The following is a 24,040-nucleotide window of genomic DNA, read 5'->3' as shown; positions in this document are numbered from 1 at the left end:
AACTTGGCGCGCAGATGTGTACGACTTCAAAGTTAAAAATCGTGAGAAAAAGTTGGATGGTAAAATCGTGATGTGATGCACCCTGAGCGGACCGAGACAGTGTCATCCCTTCGGTTTCCGATGGGTGCTGCTGCCTCGGGATTACCATGACAACGGGACGCTCCGCGCTCCGTTTGACATGGGAAATACGCTCCCGGTTTGTCTCATCCCCACCATCCATGATGCTCTGGTAAAGTCCAGCAGTGGTCAGGCACGCACTCATAACAAGCACTGCAGAATTTTTGTAATGTCTGATGTATACAGTGACCCCCCCCCCCCCCCCCCGACCTACGATGGCCCCGACCTACGATAATTTCAACATGCGATGGCCTCTCAGAGTCCATCGCATGTTGAAGGCCGCATCAACCTACGATGCTTTTGTATGTCGGGCCCATCGCATAAACGGCTATCCGGCAGCGCAGACTGCTTCAGCTGCCACCGGATAGCCGTTTACGGTGCCCCGTGTGGTCCGCTGACGATCACTTACCTGTCCTCGGGGCTCCGGCGCGTCCTCTTCGGGATCCCCTGCATTGTCGGCGCTCTCCATCGTCGTCATCACGTCGCTGCGCACGCCGTCCCGTCATCCAATAGGAGCAGCGTGCGTAGTGACGTGATGGCGGCGACGGAGAGCGAGGATCCTCGGGAAGCAGAGACGTCCGGAGCGGCGGGGACACCCAGGGGACGCGGTGACAGTGATGGAAGGCGACATCCAGGGCAGCGGTGACGAGCGGTGACGGGTCCGGAGCGGCGGGGACAGGTGAGTGTTACATCCTATACTTTACATTGCACGGATCCCTCAACATACGATGGTTTCAACAAACGATGGTCCATTTGGAACGGATTACCATCGTATGTTGAGGGACCACTGTATAAGATGATTCTATGGCAATGCCCAGCATCAAGATGGCGCTGCCCACCAGAATAATGCATGTACGCAGGCGCATGGATTGCCGGCACTGAATGCGCCTGGCCAGCCGTGACGCAACATCCGGTTTACTACCCAGAAGCGCTGTACCCAGAAGAGTCTGTACAGTACAACTGGCGTTCCACGTGGAGAATGAGGACAGTTTGCATTTCGGGGACTCCTCCCCCCTGTGACACTGAGGTATCACTTATGGGCACTTACACATACACTGAATCATTGTGATTTTTTACAGATGGTTTTAATGTTTGTATCACTTGATATTACATGTGCACAGCAAGGGCCTAGTCTATGTAATCTTAAAGGGGTACTCCACCCCTAGACATCTTATCCCCTATCCAAAGGAACGGAACGGAAGTCCGTGATGTCACAACTCCGCCCCGTGTGACGTCACGCCCCGTCCCCTCAATGCAAGTCTATGGAAGGGGGCGTGGCGCCGCCACGCCCCCTCCCATAGACTTGCATTGAGGGGACGGGGTGTGATGTCACACGGGGGCGGAGTCGTGACAGCACAGACTTCCGTTCCGGTGGTCGGGACCCAGACCCTCCAGCGCTTCTGGAGCAGAAACAGGTGGGTGCCTCATGCTATATTGCTGGGGTCCCCAGTGGCGGGATCCCACGCGATCAGACATCTTATCCCCCTATCCTTTGGATAGGGGATAAGATGTCTAGGGGTGGAGTATCCCTTTAACTGCACGATGTCTGTAAATAGGGGTTATCCAGGAAAAAACTTTTTTTTTATATATCACCTGGCTCCAGAAAGTTAAACAGATTTGTAAATGACTTCTTTTAAAAAAAAATCTTAATCCTTTCAATAATTATCAGCTGCTGAAGTCGAGTTGTTGTTTTCTGTCTGGCAACAGTGCTCTCTGCTGACATCTCTGCTTGTCTCGAGTAGAAGAGGTTTGCTAAGGGGATTTGCTTCTAAACTGGCACGTGTCATCAGAGAGCACTTAGACAGAAAAGAACAACTCAACTTCATCAGCTCATAAGTACTGAAAGGATAAAAAAAAAATGAATAGAAGTAATTTACAAATCTGTTTAACTTTCTGGAGCCAGTTGATATATATATATATATATATATATATATATATATATATATATATATATATATATCAAAGTTTTTTTCCTGGAATACCCCTTTAATTATGTTGTCACTGTTCACTAATTGACTAATTTGATGCCCCGGATGAAGCAGAGAGCGAAACGTCGGATTCACTGTGTGGCTAAGTAGGTTGTGTTTCCCACTGGGGATTTATATGTATCTTACTAATTTTTGATACATTTATTTTATTCTTCTTGTAATTCATGTTACTTTTTCTTTTGGGTATTTTCCACTATACTCCACAATCTGAGGATGGATCATAACATGTCTTTCCCTATATTATGTACTATACATAGTCTTGGTCCACTGTGACTATTATCACTGTATTTGTGATTTTATTATCTAGTTTTTATGCTTTTTTGTACTAATAAAATATTTCTTGATCCGCAAACGTTTGTGTTCTTCTTGTTAAGAAATTCTGTTCACTAATTGTAAGATTGGTTGTAAGCTATTTATGGTGCGCCACGGGGGTGCGATGTGAGGTGTATGGGGCAGATGTTGTAGCCCAGGGTTAGGCTGGGTTCACACTACGTTTTTCAACTACGGTTCCCGCATACGTTTTCTATAAAAAAAAACCGTATGGGAAAAAAACGGATGGAACAGTATGGGAAAAAGTAAACCGTATGGGTTTTTAAACAGTATACTGTTTTTAAAAGTGCGTACTGTTCCGTCCGTTTTTGTAGAAAAAAAACCCATACGTTTTTGAAAATTTTGTCCATTTTTAATGGGAGGGGTCTTGGGTGGGGACTTTAGGATTCAAATGCGCATGTGCAAAGTAAAAACGTATACGTTTTTCCCATATGGAACCGTATACATGTGCGTTTCCCATTGACGTCCATGTTAAAAAAACGTATGCAGTTGCAGTACGGTTTTTAAACCGGAGTCAAAACCGTGGTTGACCACGATTTTGTCTCCGGTTTAAAAACCGTACTGCAACCTCATACGTTTTTTTTAACATGGACGTCAATGGGAAACGCACATGTATATGGTTCCATACGGGAAAAACGTATACGTTTTTACTTTGCACATGCGCATTTGAATCCTAAAGTCCCCACCCAAGACCCCTCCCATTAAAAATGGACAAAATTTTCAAAAACGTATGGGTTTTTTTTCTACAAAAACGGACGGAACAGTACGCACTTTTAAAAACAGTATACTGTTTAAAAACCCATACGGTTTACTTTTCCCCATACTGTTCCATCCGTTTTTTCCCATACGGTTTTTGATAGAAAACGTATGCGGGAACCGTAGTTGAAAAACGTAGTGTGAACCCAGCCTAAGATGGTGTTAACCACTAAATGTTCGTGACGCCAGGGCGTGGTTTTACCGAGAACCACCCGAAGGGTAGCATCGCTAGTCCTAGTTAGGCAGGGCAAATAAGAGTCCAAGGCCAGGCTAGGGTTAACGGTAGCTTTACTGAGGTAGATGGTACAGTCTATACAGCTCGGCCAGGATCCCAGAGAGGTGACCAGTAACACAGCGGACCTCGCAGCTTGCTGGGACTTGCAGTGACTTTGACAGACTTTAGGACAGCCACGCTGACTATAATAGACTTGACTTGACTGAGGATAGTGACAGCAGACAGAGATGACTTGACTTACTGACTTGTGGCTGTAATTTAGGCTTGTGGCCTCCAGATGTGCTGGACACTGACTCTGAGACATCTGGACTGGACTTCACCTCAGGATCTAAGAGAGCGATTGTAGTACCTCCCCTCTTATAAAGGGGACTGAGCAAGGAGCACATAGGCTAGCTGCGAGTCATATGGTCACCTGGTGCTCTCTGGGTAACAAAACATGTGACTTTAACATGTGACAACCATTATCATGTGATCAATAATCATAGGACCATATCAAAGGTCATTTACACATAATAAACAATTATACAGATTATAGGGGTACAGTGCAGGTGAGACCGGGGGACGTGCAGGGACTCAAGCTGATGGGACTGTGAGATGCATATCCCGTACTGGGACACCACATATTTATACCCAACACTCTGCACCATTTGTTGTTTGACAATGACCGTGCGAGACGCCTGAAACGTTTGGTGAATAAAGCCACCTACACTTTGTCATTATTCCTCGAGTGCTGCTGTAATTCTTCGTTTATAGATATACAGTATATTAGATAGATAGATATGAAAGATAGATAGATATGAGATAGATAGATAGATATTAGATAGATAGATATGAAAGATAGATAGATAGGAGATAGATAGATAAATAGATAGGAGATAGATATGAGATAGATAAATGATAGATAGGAGATAGATAGATAAATAGATAGGAGATAGATAAATATGAGATATAGATAGATAGATGATAGATATATGCATATGAGATAGATAGATAGATAGATAGATATGAGATAGATAGATAGATATGAGATAGATAGATAGCTATGACATAGATAGATAGATATGAGATAGATAGATATGAGATATATAGATAGATATGAGATAGATAGATATGAGATAGATAGATATGAGATAGATAGATAGATAGATAGATAGATATGAGATAGATAGATATGAGATAGATAGATGGAAGATAGATAGATATGAGATAAATAGATATATAGATATGATATAGCTATGGGATAGATAGATATGAGATAGATAGATAGATATGAGATAGATAGATATGAGATAGATAGATATGAGATAAATAGATATATAGATATGATATAGCTATGGGATAGATAGATATGAGATAGATAGATAGATATGAGATAGATAGATGGAAGATAGATAGATATGAGATAAATAGATATATAGATATGATATAGCTATGGGATAGATAGATATGAGATAGATAGATATGAGATAAATAGATATATAGATATGATATAGCTATGGGATAGATAGATATGAGATAGATAGATAGATATGAGATAGATATGAGATAGATAGATATGAGATAGATAGATATGAGATAGATAGATATGAGATAGATAGATATATAGATAGATAGGAGATAGATAAGAGATAGACAGATAGTGGGTTGTATATATGAGATCACTAGCAGTGGGCCGGTTGCCTCCTCTAGGTGCTGTGGGTTGTGCTGGGACTTGTGGTTCTCTGTAGGGTGAATCATCCTCTCCCCGCAGCCTGACACCTCCATCTAGCGGGCTGGGAAAGACTATGAATGAGTGGAAGGGGCGGGGTCACGGCGCTGGCCATGAATGGAGAACGTCACTCTCCATATATGGTCATTGACGTCACGGACGGGAGGACCAATGACTTATAAGCAGCAGCTTCGGGAACCCCCGAGGCGGAAGTGTAATTTAAAGAGCCGCTCAGTGCCGAGGCCGCTCAGTGATCGCTGCGGACATGAAGGTGACCTCCATAGAAAGCCGGCGGCTGCACCGGCTCCTCAGGAAGGAGTTCTCCCGCGTCCTGGTGCTGGACTGCCGCCCCTACCTGCCCTTCAGCGCCTCCAGCGTGCGCGGCTCCATGAATGTCAACCTCAACTCCGTGCTGCTGCGCCGGGCGCGGGGGGGAGCGGCGCCCCTGCACTTTGTGGTGCCTGAAGAGGCGGCTCGGTGCCGGCTGAAGGAAGGACAAGTGTCGGTGGTGGTGGTGCTGGACGAGCGGAGCCAGAGATGGCAGAAGCTGAAGAAAGACAGTGCCGCCCATATAGTGCTCAACACCCTGATCAGCCTGCCCGCCGGACCCCGGGTGTGCTTCCTGAAGGGTGAGACCCCTGTATATTCTATAAACAGAGACCCCTGTATATTGTATCCACAGAGACCCCTATATATTCTATAAGAGACCCCTATACATTGTATCCACAGAGACCCCTATACATTCTATAAAGAGACCCCTATACATTCTATAAAGAGACCCCTATACATTCTATAGAGACCCCTATACATTCTATAAAGAGACCCCTATACATTGTATAAAGAGACCCCTATACATTGTATAAACAGAGACCCCTATATATTCTATAAACAGAGACCCCTATACACTGTATCCACAGAGACCCCTGTATATTCTATAAACATAGAGACCCCTATACATTGTATCCAGAGACCCCTATATATTCTATAAACATAGAGACCCCTGTATATAACCTCATGTCTATCCAGAGACTCCTATATATTCTATGAACAGAGAACCCAATACATTGTATCCACACAGAGATCCCTATATATTCTTTAAACAGAGACCCCTATACATTGTATCCACAGAGACCCCTATTTATTCTATAAACAGAGACCCCTGTATATAACCTCATGTCTATCTAGAGACCCCCAATACATTGTATCCACACAGACCCCTATATATTCTATAAGAAACTCCTGTATATAATCTCATTTCTATCCAGAGACCCCTATACATTGTATCCACAGATACCCCTGTATATAACCTCATGTCTATCCAGAGACCCCTATATATTCTATAAACAGAGACCCCTGTATATAATCTAATGTCTATACACAGACCCCCCAATACATTGTATCCACACAGAGACCCCTATATATTCAATAAACAGAGACCCCTGTATATAACCACATGTCTATCCACACTGTGTAACCTCATGTCTATCCAGAGACCCCTATACATTATATCCACAGACTCCTATTCCTGCCTTTATATCTATAGAGACCCCTATACATTGTATCCAGACTCCTATTCCTGCCTTTATATCTACATAGAGACCCCTATACATTGTATACAGACTCCTATTCCTGCCTTTATATCTATAGAGACCCCTATACATTGTATCCAGACTCCTATTCCTGCCTTTATATCTACATAGAGACCCCTATACATTGTATCCAGACTCCTATTCCTGCCTTTATATCTACATAGAGACCCCTATACATTGTATCCAGACTCCTATTCCTGCCTTTATATCTACATAGAGACCCCTATACATTGTATCCACAGACTCCTATTCCTGCCTTTATATCCACATAGAGACCCCTATACATTGTATCCAGACTCCTATACCTGCCTTTATATCTACATAGAGACCCCTATACATTGTATCCAGACTCCTATTCCTGCCTTTATATCTATAGAGACCCCTATACATTGTATCCAGACTCCTATTCCTGCCTTTATATCTATAGAGACCCCTATACATTGTATCCAGACTCCTATTCCTGCCTTTATATCTATAGAGACCCCCTATACATTGTATCCAGACTCCTATTCCTGCCTTTATATCTACATAGAGACCCCTATACATTGTATCCAGACTTCTATACCTGCCTTTATATCTACATAGAGACCCCTATAGCTGCCCTCATATCTATAGATACCTGCTATGTCTGTCGGGCTCTGGTACACAGGTCTATGTATATGCAGACACCATATGCTAATAATATTAATAATAAAAATACATTTTGTTACATGTTGCTGATTCTAGTACCGTAACATTATATCACGTATAAGATCCTTCATACCTGTCCGGATATTATATATTATGTAACCTTATACTGTATATATCTATGCAGACCTTCTCTGATACAGGATCTTGTATAGACTCCATATACTTACCCTGATACAATACATTATGTACCCACACACATATATATATATATGTATGTATGTATGTGTGTATGTATATATATGTGTGTGTATATATATATATGTGTATATATATATATATATATATATATATATATATATATATATATATATATATAAATTTCCTATACATACATTGTTCTATATTCTGTAACCTTAAAATACAGATACTATATACCTACCCTGATCCTGTCCCTTTATATCTATACAGGCAGACTTACTGTGTATTATGTTCCATTATATCTGTCTTTATACAGAATCTCGTATCTACTTTGGTACTGTATACATACCAATCCATTATATCTGTATATATCCATTCATACCTAAAATATGTAGTTGTGTACCTGTATGTATATACGTCCCCCTATGCCTCCTCTGAAACTATACATGATATAGCAGTGTTTCCCAACCAGCCTGCCTCCAGCTGTTGCCAAACTACAACTCCCAGCATGCCCAGACAGCCAAAGGCTGTCTGGGCATGCTGGGAGTTGTAGTTTTGCAACAGCTGGAGGCAGGCTGGTTGGGGAAACACCGTGATATAGACACATCTCCTAGATCTACCTCAATACTGTGTATGTAACCCATATGTTTATACCTGATCCTGTATACAGACACCCTGCTGCACTCTATATAGGATCCTCTCTATTAGAATGTACAATGTATCTCTGTATTAATAATTAGTTTCCCTGTGAATCTTCGTTCTGACTCAGATCCTGCATTCTCAGTTACACATCGCTTTACATTTCACAATAGTCTCATCGCCCTGATGCTTCTGCCCAGAGGACTCGTCACCCTCGCACCAACCACATACACCCCTTTGTGCTTACACTATGGTGCCCGGAATAGGCATTTTAAATTTTTTTTTTTATTTGTTTTTCTCCTTTTTTTTATATTTTATTTATTTTTAATGTTTTAAATTTTTTTTATTTTCTCTTTTTTTTCTCTCTTTTTTTTCTCTCTTTTTTTTCTCTCTTTTTTTATTTTCTCTTTTTTTATTTTCTCTTTTTTTATTTTCTCTTTTTTTTATTCTCTTTTTTTTTATTCTCTTTTTTTTTATTCTCTTTTTTTTTATTCTCTTTTTTTTATTCTCTTTTTTTTATTCTCTTTTTTTTATTTTCTCTTTTTTTTATTTTCTCTTTTTTTTATTTTCTCTTTTTTTTATTTTCTCTTATTTTCTCTTTTTTTTATTTTCTCTTTTTTTTTATTTATTTTCTCTTTTTTTTATTTTCTCTTTTTTTTATTTTCTCTTTTTTTATATTCTTTTTTTTTCTCTTTTTTTTCTTTTTATTTTTTTATATTCTCCTATATTTTTTTTCATTTTTTTATTTTTTTTTTATAGTTTATAATATATAATATACATTCTCTATGTACTGTCATTCTCTGCTCTGCCCCTTCTTCCAGAACAGTGTATCCCAACCAGGGTGCCTCCAGCTGTTGCAAAACTACAACTCCCAGCATTCCCGGGCATGCTGGGAGTTGTAGTTTTGCAACAGCTGGAGGCACCCTGGTTGGGAAACACTGTTCTGGATACCCAGCTCTGCTTTATATTCCCCGGTAGTAAGCATTGACTCCTGTACGGTGTTTGCAGATCTCTGGAGCCATTCAGTCCAAACTATGTTAATAGATTGTACATGACATTTTAGGACATTATGATCCCATTATGTGTGATTGATCATCACCGCTTGGCGCTCATCATATCTCCAGTACATTTCGGATATTTATAGAAAGGACAGAGGTGACTTGTCATAGAGATTGTCGGCTTGTCTGGGTTGGGTTCTCCTTCCTACTGTAGCTCATCTGCTTATGTAACTGTCCTGTGCGGATCTTGTAGAGCAGTGTTTCCCAACCAGGGTGCCTCCAGCTGTTGCAAAACCTACAACTCCCAGCATGCCCGGACAGCCGAAGGCTGTCCGGGCATGCTGGGAGTTGTAGTTTTGCAACAACTGGAGGCACCCTGGTTGGGAAACACTGCTATATCATGTATAGTTTCAGAGGAGGTATTGGGGGACGTATATACAAACGGGTATAAAACTACATATATTAGGTATGAATTGTTAATTACAAATATAATGGTACATATACAGTACCAAAGTAGATACGAGAGTCTGTATAAAACCAGATAATGGAACATGCTGGGAGTTGTAGTTTTACAACAGCTGGAGGCACCCTGGTTGGGAAACACTGATCTACAAAATCCGCTCAGGACAGTTACATGCTGGGAGTTGTAGTTTTGCAACAGCTGGATGCATCTGGTTGGGAAACACTGATCTGCAAGATCCGCACAGGACAGTTACATGCTGGGAGTTGTAGTTTTGCAACAGCTGCAGGCCCCCTGGTCGGGAAACACCGATCTAAAAGATCCACTCAGGACAGTTACATGCTGGGAGTTGTAGCTTTGCAACAGCTGGAGGCCCTCTGGCTGGGAAACACTGTTGTAGATTATCAGGTCAGGTTTACAGGTAGCAATATGTATGTCTGGAGAAGCCATAACCTAATGGTCTCCAATACAGTCATATGGCCATTCCTGGCGCAGTAGTATTGGGGGGGGGGGGGGCTCCCCTATGGGTTCCTATTCTACGGTCACATCTCGGAGGTCAGTGTGACATTGCAGTATCTATGTGATGAGGAGGGGGGGGATACATTGTATCCTGTACAGGAAATCCAGTTCCTCAGCCCCCACCGCAGATGAATAGGAGTCAGGAAGAAGCGTCTGTTAATTGAATCATCTCATCCATTAGACAGCTGCCATGTCCCACAGTGGCCCCCACCCCATAACTGGTGGCCGGGACCCCTGCAGCTTGTTAATGGGGCAATAAAGTAATGGCCCCCTGAGGCTTCTGCTCTCCGCCGGGCTGGGTTATGTGCAGGTCATGGGGGGGGGGGGGGGGGTCTGTGTGTCACCTCCGCCATGTAAATGTCTGAAGTGTGATGGTAATGGAGGCTGAACACAGGATTCTGCACTTATCTGCCTGAGCCTAATCCTTTACCCCCCCTCCCCTCCCCCCTCGCTCCTGTCTGTCCCGGGCACTACTGCTGGGACTGCATCATTTTTAAAATACTTTGTTTTTATACACAATTTATTTAAAAAAAAAAAAATATATATATATATATATATATATATATATATATATATATATATATATATATATCTCTATCTCTGCAGCACTTCAAAATTCTATTCAATTCTGCAGCCTAATACATGTATAGAGAGTGAGGACCCTGATCACAAGAGCTTACAATCTAAATAAATGGGGGGGGGGGGGGGGGGGGCAGCACAAGTAGTGAAAACCCTGCTTGCAATCTGAGGTATAGGACGCAATAGTAAGGACTTTGACCACAAGAGCTTACAATCTAAATAAATGGAGGGGAACTCGAGGACTGAAAACCCTGCTTCCAGTCTGAGTAGGGGGTCAAGTCCTGATAAAAAAAAAAGTGTAGAAACTCTCCCAAGATTTCAACTCAAGAGCTGGTCCATGCTAATGGGAATGGTATTCCTGCTGTTGGGGGGGAAAAAGTGCAGGAACTCAGTTCCCACGTGTTCCTGCAGGACTTGAGCCCTGAATCTGAGGTCTAGGTACACAAGTAGTAAGCACTCTGATCCCAAGAGCTTACAGTCTATGAGAAAATAGGAGGACACAGATGGTGAGGACCCCGCTTACAATCTAATGAAAACAAGAAGTGGGCACAAGAGCTTACAATCTGAGAAAATAGGATTAAGACAAATGCAGAAAGTAAAGCTGCCATCCTGAGTATTGTATCTGGCTGGTTATATAGATCTTCATCCTGACATATTCCATTTAGGATCGGACTCTGTAGTCGGGGGATATCTTACAATTATTGCTTAAAGGGGTTATCCAAGGAAAAAAAAAAATATGTATGTGTGTATGTGTATGTATATATGTATATATATGTATATGTATATGTGTGTGTGTGTGTATATTATTCAACTGGCTCCGGAAAGTTAGGCCCGGTTCACACTACGCGAGCGGAGATTCCGCCTTGCGGCCGCTGCCGAAAGTACTTCGGTGCTAGGGCCGTGGGGCACTGAGCAGTCACCATTGACGGCTATGCAGTGCTCGTGGAATCCGCGCAAAGAATGAACATGTTCTTTCTTTGCGCGGAACACTTTCAGCGGCGGAAATGTCCGCCGCTGAAATTCCGCAGTGTGAACGGGTCTCGCGGAGACCCGTTCACACCGCGGAATTGCGCCCGGAAATTCCGCGGCAATTCCGTAGTGTGAACGGGGCCTTAAACAGATTTGTAAATTACTTCTATTAAAAAAAATCTTAATCCTTTCAGTACTTATGAGCTTCTGAAGTTGAGTTGTTCTTTTCTGTCTATGTGCTCTCTGATGACACGTGTCTCGGGAACCGCCCAGTTTAGAAGAAAATCCCCATAGCAAACCTCTTCCTGAGACAAGCAGAGATGTCAGCAGAGAGCACTGTTGCCAGACAGAAAACAACAACTCGACTTCAGCAGCTGATAATTACTGAAAGGATTAAGATTTTTTTTTAATAGAAGTAATTTACAAATCTGTTTAACTTTCTGGGGCCAGTTGATATAAACATAAAAAAAAATTTCTCCCTGGAATACCCCTTTTTAAGTAGCAAAACTACAACTCCAAGCATGCCCGGACAGCCGAAGGCTGTCCGGGCATGCTGGGAGTTGTAGTTTTGCGACAGCTGGAGACACACTGGTTGGAAAAACACCGGGTTACAGTATTGAGTGTGTCCTAGGACCACAAGTCCCAGGACATCCCCCTTGTTTGCTTTTTCTTCTGCCATAAAGTGATCTACCCCCCTCCTGTGATGTTGTGATTCCCCAGACAATGAACTCGATGGCCCCTTCCCCTGGAGATCTCCTCCCTGTGTCCTGTTACCTTCCTGCCCCCCCCCCCACCACCCCCAAGTCCGGGAGGTAAATGCTAATCACATCCTCTCCCCCCTGGCAGCCACTTATCCCCCCTGAGCCCGGATTAGTGCAGGACATATGGCCGCTCTGTGATACGACAGGAATAACCTGCCCGGCCTCAATTTGCCACGGCGCAGGAAATTATAGCCTTCCGTTCCGCCGCCACCCAGCAGATCCCCAGATAATAATCACATTTCGCTCCGTCTTATTCGCCCTTACGCTAATCTACCGATAATCCCCCATGCCCGGTGTAATCATTATGTAAGTGTTCCCCAGGACGTAGCGGTTGTAACATTTCCCCTCCCCGGGAGGAAACAATGTATCAGTTTTAACCTGAATGATCTGAATTGTGTCTTTGTAGGAGGGTACGAGTCGTTTCACACGGAATATCCGGAATGCTGCGTCGACCAGAAAAGTTTATCTCAAGAGGATAATGAGAGCGACAGAAATATCCGGTGTGAGAAGCTTTCGTCCTTCCAGAAGCCGTCCTATGATGAGGTGAGGACAGAGGCTTTTAAAAAAAAAATAATAATAATAAATAAATTGCTTGGAGTTGTAGTTTTTCAACAGCTGGAGGTACCCTGGTTGGGGAACACTGATCTACATCACTGATTTGCAACCTGTGGCTCGTTAGATGTTGCAAAACTACAACTCCCAGCATGCCCGGTATTAAGCTTCTTCCTTGCAATACAAGTCAAACTCACTCTGGGAGAACTGCAAATTATAGATTAAGCCTTTTTTTTTTTTTTTTTTTTTTTTTTACCAGTGTGTCTAGCTGTTGCAAAACTACAACTCCCAGCATGCCATATTAAAGGTTGTCAGGGCAGAATGGGAGTTGTAGTCTTGAAACATCTGGAGTAACCTTAGCTGACCTGCAAACATCATTACTGCAGTGCTTGATCTACTATTAAAGGGGTATTCCAGGAAAAAACTTTTTTTTATATATATCAACTGGCTCCAGAAAGTTAAACAGATTTGTTAATTACTTCTATTAAAAAAAATCTTAATCCTTTCAGTACTTATGAGCGTCTGAAGTTAAGGTTGTTCTTTTCTGTCTAAGTGCTCTCTGATGACATCTGTCTCGGGGAAATGCCCAGTTTAGAAGAGGTTTGCTATGGGGATTTGCTTCTAAACTGGGCGGTTCCCGAGACAGGTGTCATCAGAGAGGATTTAGACAGAAAAGAACAACCTTAACTTCAGAAGCTCATAAGTACTGAAAGGATTGAGATTTTTTAATAGAAGTAATTTACATATCTGTTTAACTTTCTGGAGCCAGTTGATGGATGGATAGAGGTGTGTGTGTGTGTGTGTGTGTGTGTAATGTGTGTATTATGTGTGTGTGTGTGTTTGTATTATGTGTGTGTAAAAAAAGTGTTTAAAGTTTTTTTAGTTTTTTCCCCTGGATAACCCCTTTAATACTTCATCGCTGACTGTTTTCCAGCTTTTTGGTGATAAACCGATCCATTACAGTAGAGTGATTGTAATGATGGGGCAGGTTTGACGCATTAGTAGGAAGCAGGGATTGAAGTGTTAATGTGTGACTGACGCGTCTCCTCTCCGGGGATGCGGCGTTGTGCTGGGCTCAGCTACGCTTCCGGAGATCAATAAGAGCCCTCGAGGCTTCCTGCTCCAGGATTAGACTTTGCTAAGGAGATGGACTGGAAAGAAGAGATGACTTAAAGCAGCGTATGGGCTGTGACTCATCTCCTGCCCCTATAGACGGACACTCTATACCCCCCCCCCGGCCGCCCCTCCTGTAGATTGTTTTTACCGCTGAATTATTGATGGCGGACGGTGAATGTTTCATGACGTCTACGTTGTAACAGATTGTCGGCTCTTGAGATCGGTGTCATCGGTTCTGTTTCGGATCGTTCTTTATGCGGTGTTGAAAGGTTAAACCATTCGTTACGATTTAAGATGCATTATGGAGTCTGTTGCTGTGTACGTCCGCAGGACTACAACTCCCATCAGCCGAGGCAAAACGAGCAGGGGTCAAGTCCTGGGGGGGGAAAGTGTGGCAACTAACCCAAGATTTCCACTCAAGGGCTGGTCCTGCGGGACTCCAGCTAATGGGAATGGTGTTCCTGCTGTGTAAAAAAAAAAGTGCAGGAACTCAGTTCCCACGCGTTCCTGCAGGACTTGAGCCCTGATGTCAAGGCAAGCTTGGGAGTTGTGGTCTTGTTTGAGCTCGGGAGCTGCAGATTGGGTAATGCTGTTGCGTTACTACAACTCCTATCCTGTAGCTTTCAGGGCATGCTAGGCATTGTGGTCTTAAAGGGGTACCCTGCCCCTAGACATCTTATCCCCTATCCAAAGGATAGGGGATAAGATGTCTGGCGGGGACCCCCGCGATCTCCCTGCTGGACCTGACATTCGGTTACAGCGCCGTAGGCTCGTGATGTCAGGCCCCGCTCGTGTCTTCATGGCCACGCCCCCTAAATGCAAGTCTATGGGAGGGGGCGTGACAGCCGTCACACCCCCTCCCATAGACTTGCATTGAGGGGGCGTGACATTACGAGCCTCCGCATCGCCAGTCATTCGGCACAGAACAAAGTTTGCTCCGTGCATCGGATGTCTGGGGTGCCGCCGCAGCGATAGGACTCCTGCGATCAGACCTCTTATCCCCCTATCCTTTTGAATAGGGGATAAGATGTCTAGGGGCAGCGCACCCCTTTAAGGCTGCATTCACACTGCTGGCTGTCTCCGGCAGTGTGAAGCTTGTTAGAGATGAGCGAACTTACAGTAAATTCGATTCGTCACAAACTTCTCGGCTCAGCAGTTGTTGACTTATCCTGCATAAATTAGTTCAGCTTTCAAGTGCTCCGGTGGGCTGGAAAAGGTGGATACAGTCCTAGGAGACTTTCCTAGGACTGTATCCACCTTTTCAGCTTTCAGGTGCTCCGGTGGGCTGGAACTCATTTATGCAGGATAAGTCATCAACTGCCGAGCCGAGAAGTTCGTGACGAATTGAATTTACTGTAAGTTCGCTCATCTCTACTGATGTCCATAGACTGAGGGGGACAAGCAGACTGGTCAGGGTTGATTTAGGGAAAGCACCCCAAGTGTCGTCATGCCCTTGATTCAGAAGCCAGATTTGAAGAGGTAGTGTTTGGGATTGGCTGCCATCAGACGAGCACAAACCATTCCAGCTTTGGCTAATGGAGGAAGTCGTATAAGGCAGTAACGTGGGTGAAGCCGTGGGCCTGGAGATGGGAGGTCTACGTGGGCTCCGTGTGATTCACTGGCTTATAATTCTAGGGCGCTGAGTTACAGAACAACCTTCCATATTTAGAACGTCTTTTGTTTCATCATAGTGAGGGAGAATTATTACTCATTTCATCCGTAACCCACTTGGCCTCGGCGAATATTCAGCGCTTTGTCCTCTGAACCTTTTTTTGGGTTACTTTAAAATACGATTTATATTTTCTGTCTTCCAGGGCAGCCCTGTTGAGATCCTTCCATTCCTGTATCTCGGCAGCGCTTACCATGCTTCCAAATGCGAATTCCTGGCGAACCTCCGTATCACCGCCTTACTCAACGTCTCCAGAAAGTGTCCGGACTGCATCAAAGACAAGTACGATTACAAGTGGATTCCGGTGGAGGACAACCACAACACGGACATCAGCAGCCACTTCCAGGAGGCTATAGACTTTATAGGTAAGATTCTGAGCGGGTACAGAACACAGCTTCTACATCTATACCAGGGTTTCCCAACCAGTGTCCCTTCAGCTGTTGCAAAACTACAAATATTGAAACCCATAAACCCTACCCTTCCCTCCACCAACGTTTTCTGTTGAGCATTACAAGGCTCTATACCAGTGGTCTCCAACCGGCGGACCTCCAGATGTTGCAAAACTACAACTCCCAGCATGCCCGGACAGCCGTTGGCTGTCCAGGCATGCTGGGAGTTGTAGTTTTGCAACATCTGGAGGTCCGCTGGTTGGAGACCACTGCTCTATACCAACAGGGGTGCCTGCAGCTGTTGCAAAACTACAACTCCCAGCATAACACAGCTTCTACATCTACATCAGTGCTTCCCAATCAGGGTGCCTCCAGCTGTTGCAAAACTACAAATATTGAAACCCATAAAGCACTACCCTTCCCTCACCCAACATTTTTCTGTTGATGAGCATTACAAGGCTTTATACCATTTTTTTCCCAACAGGGGTGCCTCCAGCTGTTTCAAAACTACAACTCCCAGCATGCCCAGACAGCTGTTGGCTGTCCGGGCATGCTGGTAGTTGTAGTTTTGCAACAGCTGGAGGCACCCTGGTTGGGAAAAAATGGTCTATACACCAGTGTTTTCCAACAAGCTGTTGCAAAACTTCAACACTCACCATGATGGAGTTGTAGTTTTGCAACAGCTGGGGAGCCACAGGTTGCAAAATGGTGATCTAGAGAAGTTTCCCCAACCAGGGTGCCTCCAGCTGTTGCAAAACTACAAATATTGAAACCCATAGAGCCCTACCCTTCCCTCACCCATCATTTTCTGTTGAGGAGCATTTCAAGGCTTTATACCATGGTTTCCCAACCAGGGTGCCTCCAGCTGTTGCTAAACAACTCCCTCATGCCCGGACAGCCTTCGGCTGTCCGGGCATGCTGGGAGTTGTAGTTTTGCAACAGCTGGAGGCACCCTGGTTGGGAAACAATGGTGTATATACACCAGTGTTTTCCAACCAGTGTTGCAAAACTACAACTCCAGCATGGTGAGAGTTGTAGTTTTGCAACAGCTGGAGGCACCCCGGCTGGGGAAACACATTCTATACGTTCTGTTACTATAATGATGGGTCATATGCATTCTATGAGTGACTTCTATAATGCTCCAGATACTTGCCACGTGGTTATAATGACTCTGGAGTGAACTCTACCTTAGTCTGACCAGACCATCAGGGTGGACAACTGTACTTTATGACGGCAATAAGGGTCAAGGTGCTATGTGGGGTCAGCGCTGGGTTAGGGAGGTGAGGAATGCCTGTTTTTACTACCTGCCCTATAAAGACAGCTGCTCCCGGGGATCTCAACGTCTTTATGACTGCCGGCCCCTATTAATTAAAGTTTATTTCCCCTTCTGAGGCATTCCCCGAGGGTGGGGGAGGGGCACATTACAGCTTTCTAATGACAGGAACTCCTTCTCCATGTGTCCTTAGTAGCCAATAACTCCGGCCATCTCTTAGAAGAACAATAGTTTTTTCTGCTGGATAATAAAAGTGAGACGGAGATGACCCCCTAATTATTTGGTCATTAGCCCTGCGCCCTTATTGTTCATGCAGGTGTGCTGGGAGTTCAGACTAGGGCCAGGACTACTTCCTGTAACTTTGTCCTTACTAGAAGTTAGTCCTATGTTTTGCAGCATTTTGTACTCTTCTATTGGACGGCATTGGTCACGGAACACGAATAGACTTGACGCCAACTGCCATTTAATCCAATTTTGCAACCACTTCTCAGGGTGCCTCCAACTGTTGCGAAACTACAAACCGCACCATGCTGTGAGTTGTAGTCCTGCAACAGCTGGAGGCTCCCTGGTTGGGGAAACTCTGGTCTACATCATTTGTTTTGCAACCTGTGGCTCCCCAGCTGTTGCAAAACTTCAACTCTCACCATGCTGGAGTTGTAGTTTTGCAACAGCTGGAGGCACCCTGGTTGGAAAACACTGGTGTGTGTGTGTATATACCATTTGTTTCCCAGACAGGGTGCCTCCAGCTGTTGCAAACCTACAACTCCCAGCATGCCCAGACAGCCTTCGGCTGTCTGGGCATGCTGGGAGTTGTAGTTTTGCAACAGCCAGAGAGCCACAGGTTGCAAATTAGTGATGTAGCACAAGGTTCCCGACATGCTGGGAGTTGTAGTTTTGCAACAGCTGTAGCCACCCTGGTTGGGAAACAGACTGTTGGGTGAGGGAAGGGTAGGGCTTTATGGGTTTCAATATTCCCAATCTTTCGGTTCTGGCAGCAGACTTCTCGCCATTCCCAACTAACCTCTATATATGCATGGCCCACTTTATAGTCCCCACTGACTTTGATAGCAGGAGGTCTCACTTAAAGGGGTACTCTGGTGGAAAACTTTTAATTTTTTTAAATCAACTGGTGCCAGAAAGTTAACCAGATTTGTAAATGACTTCTATTAAAAAAATCTTTACCCTTCCAGTACTTTTTAGCAGCTGTATGCTACAGAGGAAATTCTTTGCTTTTTGTCATTTCTTTAGTCTTGACCACAGTGCTCTCTGCTGACACCTCTGTCCATGTCAGGAACTGTCCTGAGCAGCATAGGTTTGCAATGGGGATTTTCTCCTGCTCTGGACAGTTCCTGATACAGGCATCAGGTGTTAGCAGAGAGCACTGTGGACAAGACCAAAAAGAAATAGCTTTTTGTAAAGAATTTCTTCTGTAGCATACAGCTGCTAAACAGTACTGGAAGGATAGATATTTTTTTTAAATAGAAGTAAAGTACAAATGTGTTTAACTTTCTGGCACCAGTTCATTAAAAAAATAAAAAATATATATATATATATATATATATAATTTTTTTTTTAATGAACTGGTGCCAGACAGTTAAACAGATTTGTACTTTACTTCTATTAAAAAAAATATATAATTTTTAATAAAATATATTTTCATTCCACCAAATTATCCTTGATAACATATTATCAATTTAAGTGCGTGCTGATTTCTTCCCTAACCTTTTTTAATCTTCAATGTTCTCTTGCAGATACGGTCAGACTCGCAGGAGGGAAGGTTCTGGTCCACTGTGAGGCTGGCATCTCCAGGTCTCCCACCATATGCATGGCCTACCTCATGAAGACCAAGAGATTCCGCCTGGAGGAGGCCTTCGAGTACATCAAGCAACGCCGCAGCCTTATCTCCCCCAACTTCAGCTTCATGGGTCAGCTCCTTCACTACGAGACCGAGATCTTCCCTTCCAAACCCAGCGTCCCCTCGGTCTCCATCTCTTGCAAACGGGACACAGTGTCGTTCTTCGCCGAGGAGATGGACCTCGGGCAGCACTTCGAGGGGTCTTGTTTTTCCTTCCCAACTTCGGTCTTGACTCCTGTCCCACTCCGGTCTCCGGTGCACCAGTTAAAACTCAGTCCGATCACTGCTACGTCATCATGCTGATACGGGGGGGTTTCTGCTTCAATACGGACAATCGATGAACTCAATGTGCAATATATGACTGGTATCGCACCGTCCTGTGCGTCCGTACAGCTTGTGTCCAATGCTTTAATGACATTCACATTCCGACTACTCGGATTCAGCTGTTTACAAGTATCCCATCCTGATACGTGATATCCCTCCCCAATGTGCTTAGGTAGAGGTTACATGTTACCCCCATCACTAGAGCCAAGGTACAGAGTACCTTCCCTTCTATAACTATATATAATGTAACTTTACTTGAATGACCAACCCTTCCAAAGGTCTAACTAGTGACATGCTACTGTAGTGAATGGTATTGCTGCATGGGCAAGAGGTTTGTAGGCAGTTGCGAGCCGCCTGGCACGCTGTAGCCGGCCTGTGAAGACGTGGCAGGGTTGACACATAGGCGTTGCTATGTGTTGGTGTTTCTCACCATGGAAAGTAGGTGGAAGCCTGAGCTCCTCCCGGCCCTGCCTTCTCCTCTGGCAATTTCTCAGGCCATTGGGGGTGGTGGTGGTACTAGTAGTAGTTCAGACGTCTGCAGGGCTTCATTGCAACAAATTAAAAAATTTCACAAGGCAAGAGAATAAGCAAATTGCACGTACTAAATTCACACGAGGGTGTGGAGGATTATAATATATGGAACTGGAGAAATTATACATAATTCATGTATACAATTCACACCCTGGGGGTTATAATGGCTGGAAGAGCAGTGATTTGCAACCTGTGACTCCCTGGCTATGGCAAAACTACAACTCCCAGCATGGCTGGACAGTCACAGGCTGTCTGGGCATGCTGGAAGTTGTAGTTCTCCAGTACCCTGTTTGGGGGGAACCCTGTGCTACATCACTGATTTGCAACCTATGGCTCTCTGGCTGTTGCAAAACTACAACTTCCAGCATGCCCAGACAGCCTTCGGCTGTCTGGGCATGCTGGAAGTTGTAGTTTTGCAACAGCTGGAGGTATATTGGTTGGAAAACACTGCTACATCACTGATTTGTGACCCGTACGTAGCTCTATAGCTGTTGGTAAACTACAACTCCCGGCACGCCCGGACAGCCTTTTGGCTTTCCGGGTATGCCGGGAGTTGTAGTTTTGCAACAGCTGGAGGCACACTGGTTGGGGAACACTGCAGAGCATGCTATTTTCTGATCACTTTTATTGGTCAGGCTTCCCATACATGTAACCTATAGTGATGAGCAGCAGGGGCCATATTTGAATTCGAATATATTGACAATTATTCGTCCTATGGTCGCAAAATTTGCGATCTTTCCCTTTTTTTTTCCATATGAAAATTCGCATGAGAAAAAAAAACAAAAAAGTAATTACGAATATATAGCACTGTATTCTAAATATTTGCAAAATGCCGATATTCGCGATAAAAATTTGCATTACGAATATTCGTGTTCATCACTAGTAACTAGAGTTGTGCGTACAGTAAACTGGCTCGCGGCGAACCTCGCAGTTCGGCTGTTTATTACTTTAGTCTGCATAAATTAGTTCAGCTTTCCAAGGGCTCTGGCTGCCTGGGAAAGTCCGGGATGACAGTCTTAGGTCTCCCTAGGTCTGTATCCACCTTTTCCTGGCAACTGGAGCCCCTTTGGAAAGCTGAACTAATTCATGCAGACTAAAGTGAACAACAGCCGAGCTGCGAGGTTCGCTACGAGCCAATTTACTGTAAGTTCGCTCAACTCTACTAGTAACTAGAGATGAGCGAACTTACAGTAAATTCCATTTGTCACGAACTTCTCAGCTCGGCGGTTGCTGACTTTTCCTGCATAAATTAGGTGGGCTGGAAAAGGTGGATACAGTCCTAGGAAAGAGTCTCCTAAGACTGTATCCACCTTTTCCAGCCCACTGGAGCACCGGAAAGCAGAACTAATTTATGGAGGATAAGTCATCAACTGCCGAGCCGAGAAGTTCGTGACGAATCGAATTTACTGTAAGTTCGCTCATCTCTACTAGTAACCTATAGGTCTAAATGTTCCAAATTGCAACATTTGTATCCTCAGTAAAACCGATCTGCATCCTGCTGCTTATCGGCTGTGGCAAAACTGCGAGACTCGGCGTGCCAGTGCTCACGTCTTGCTGGGACTTGTAGTTTCACAATTGCAAACCCATACTCTTGATACATGACATAGCCACTGTATAATCAAAAGTATCGCCTTCTAGCAATGCCATAAACCTGACCTCGCGTTCCCGTCTATATGCGTAAACACTTTTTTTAAAAAATTTTTTTATTAAAAGGAGTTTTCACATTACACTGTCGTGGGGTTGTGTGGTAGCGGCGGCTTCTGCACCTACAAATGTATTGGACTAATGCACTATATATATTATATTATTATATTTTGTTGCAATAACCGAGCAATATACATCCTGAGAAGTTCCTTATCACTGAAGGGGGCATGAACCCCCTTAAAGCCTTTAGTTTGGCAGGCAGACCCACCCCCACCCCTGAATGGGTCTGTGCCAGTACTGAGAGGGTTAACACTGGATTGTTTACTTAACCCCTTGTCTGCCGGAGAAGGGGGGTTGACATTACTGTAGAATGAAGCTGTTGCTTGTTTGTTCTTCTTCTTCTTGACTTTTACAGGGTACAAGGCAATAATTCTCCTGTGTGTTTTTATAATGGGGGGTGTGAGCCTTCATTGTGCCAATAAATGTGTTTTTTATTTAAAATTAATGTCATGGTTTTTTATGTTTTTAACAAAAGAAGCTGCAATTTTTTTTTTTTCTTTTATCTGATACCATAGTCTCATCTCCAGGAACTTCAAAGGGCCCTGGGGCCCCTGACATCAGGTCTGCAGCTACAAGACTGGACATGCAGCAAACCAGTATGAAAAGGGAGTCGTTTTGGGGGATAATAGCCGGCCTTAAAGGGCCGGTCACAGTCTAGACTGGAGATTATAGGAGTGCGGCAGTGATATAAGAGGAGCGGCCATTATTCGCTATGTGTATCTGATAACTTGGGAGGATAGATTACATGGAGCGATGGAGAAGAATAAACCACAGTGTCCCTTTTAAAAAGAATATATGCTTAGAATTTCCCAACCAGGGTGCCTCCAGCTGTTGCAAAAACTACAACTCCCAGCATGCCCGGACAGCCAACAGCTGTCCGGGCATGCTTGGAGTTGTAGTTTTGCAACAGCTGGACACACACTGGTGTGTGTGTGTGTGTGTGTTTATATTAATATAATATAAAAAAAATATATAATTAGCAGATTCCTGCTCTGCAGGCTTTATCTATAATTTCCAGTTCTACCAGAGATTGACTTGTATTGCAGGGAAGAAGCTTAATACTGGTTGGGGAAACACTGGCTTAGAGTTACTGAGCCAATGGTTTTGCTGCTATTCCGTAACTATAACTCCCAGCATGCCCTGGTGCTTCCAACTGGTCATGGATACAAGGGGTTTCCCCATAAACGTGAATGGCTTACGAGTGGCTGCAGTAAACTTGCAACACGTGCGTCGTATCTCCTTGACACTAAGAACCAAGCAAATCCCTATGTCGTCCTAAAAAATAAATATATATATTTACACACACACCATAAAAACTTTCACCTCTAATATAGTAAGTAATACAGGTAGCCTGTGGCTCTCCAGGCATTCTGGGAGTTGTAGTTTTGTAACAGTTGGCAAACACTGCATTATGCCATCATATAGCTGGGATATTCCCTTTTGGTCCCCAACCCCCCCCAAATGAGCCAAACATCCAACCCAATGTGATGTTTACTTTATAATGATATTGGCTTCACAAAAAGGGAACCTTTACACATCCTACCCAAACAAGACCCAGAGGAGGAAGGAAAGAGAGGAAGCCGCGGACAGGAATTCCCACGCCATGTATTGAGTAATGGAAAAAATTTTTCCCCCCCCCCTATTGAAGTAAAGAGAGAAAAAAAAAATCCACCACATATGGAATATGAAAATTGCACAAAAATTTGTTCCTACTCATGCTATGAGTAAGAACCCATGAAGTTCGAAACCCGTCAGTTCAGTTCCAGCACTTTTTATATCTTTTTTTGTGTCTTGGATGTTGCTGTCCTGTTAAGTATTCCTTCTTTTTTATTTTTTTTTTTATGAAAAAACATTCAAAATCCTTAAGAATAAAGGAAGTTTTTTTTCAAATCAACTGGTGACAAAGTTAAACAGATTTGTAAATTATGTACAAAAAAGAAAGTTGCAGCAGCACTCGGTCAAAAAATGGAGGTTCTTAGCGCACTTTTTGATCAAAATGTGTCCCCCCCCCCCCCCCCCCCCACCTGCTGAGGTGAGTTATCATGTTAGGGTCCCAACCGATATGAGGCCACCTCCGCGTGGTGGATGGGGGGGGGGCACATTTTGATCAAAAAGTGCGCTAAGAGCCTCCATTTTTTGACCGAGTGCTGC

The 24,040-nt window shown here is 43.9% G+C and overlaps 1 protein-coding gene across 2 annotated transcripts; it reads left to right on the top strand.

Moving 5' to 3' along the window:
* The first annotated feature begins 5,286 nt into the window (after nucleotides 1-5,286).
* Nucleotides 5,287-22,547, top strand: DUSP5 (dual specificity phosphatase 5). 2 transcript variants are annotated; one of them, XR_008846484.1, is made up of 5 exons: nucleotides 5,287-5,763; nucleotides 12,883-13,019; nucleotides 15,959-16,178; nucleotides 19,227-19,863; nucleotides 22,405-22,547. XR_008846484.1 is itself a non-coding variant. In XM_056531154.1 (4 exons), the coding sequence occupies exons 1-4, from the start codon at nucleotides 5,400-5,402 to the stop codon at nucleotides 19,631-19,633; spliced, it is 1,128 nt and encodes a 375-aa protein (XP_056387129.1). In that variant the 5' UTR covers nucleotides 5,287-5,399; the 3' UTR covers nucleotides 19,634-21,431. The 2 variants fall into 2 exon arrangements, 1 of the variants encoding a protein (XP_056387129.1); XM_056531154.1 differs by lacking the exon at nucleotides 22,405-22,547 and having other exon boundaries at nucleotides 19,227-21,431.
* Nucleotides 22,548-24,040: the final 1,493 nt, after the last annotated feature.

Source organism: Hyla sarda, chromosome 7, assembly GCF_029499605.1.
Source record: "Hyla sarda isolate aHylSar1 chromosome 7, aHylSar1.hap1, whole genome shotgun sequence".
In the NCBI taxonomy this organism is placed as follows: domain Eukaryota; kingdom Metazoa; phylum Chordata; class Amphibia; order Anura; family Hylidae; genus Hyla; species Hyla sarda.
Note: the sequence above shows the minus strand (reverse complement) of the source record. Positions and strands in the feature narration are given on the sequence as shown.

Coding starts and splice junctions, on each gene's coding strand:
- DUSP5 (XM_056531154.1), top strand. CDS start 5,400: ATGAAGGTGACCTCCATAGAAAGCCGGCGGCTGCACCGGCTCCTCAGG. Junction 13,020..15,958: donor AGAAGCCGTCCTATGATGAG/GTGAGGACAGAG, acceptor TCTGTCTTCCAG/GGCAGCCCTGTTGAGATCCT. Junction 16,179..19,226: donor GGAGGCTATAGACTTTATAG/GTAAGATTCTGA, acceptor GTTCTCTTGCAG/ATACGGTCAGACTCGCAGGA.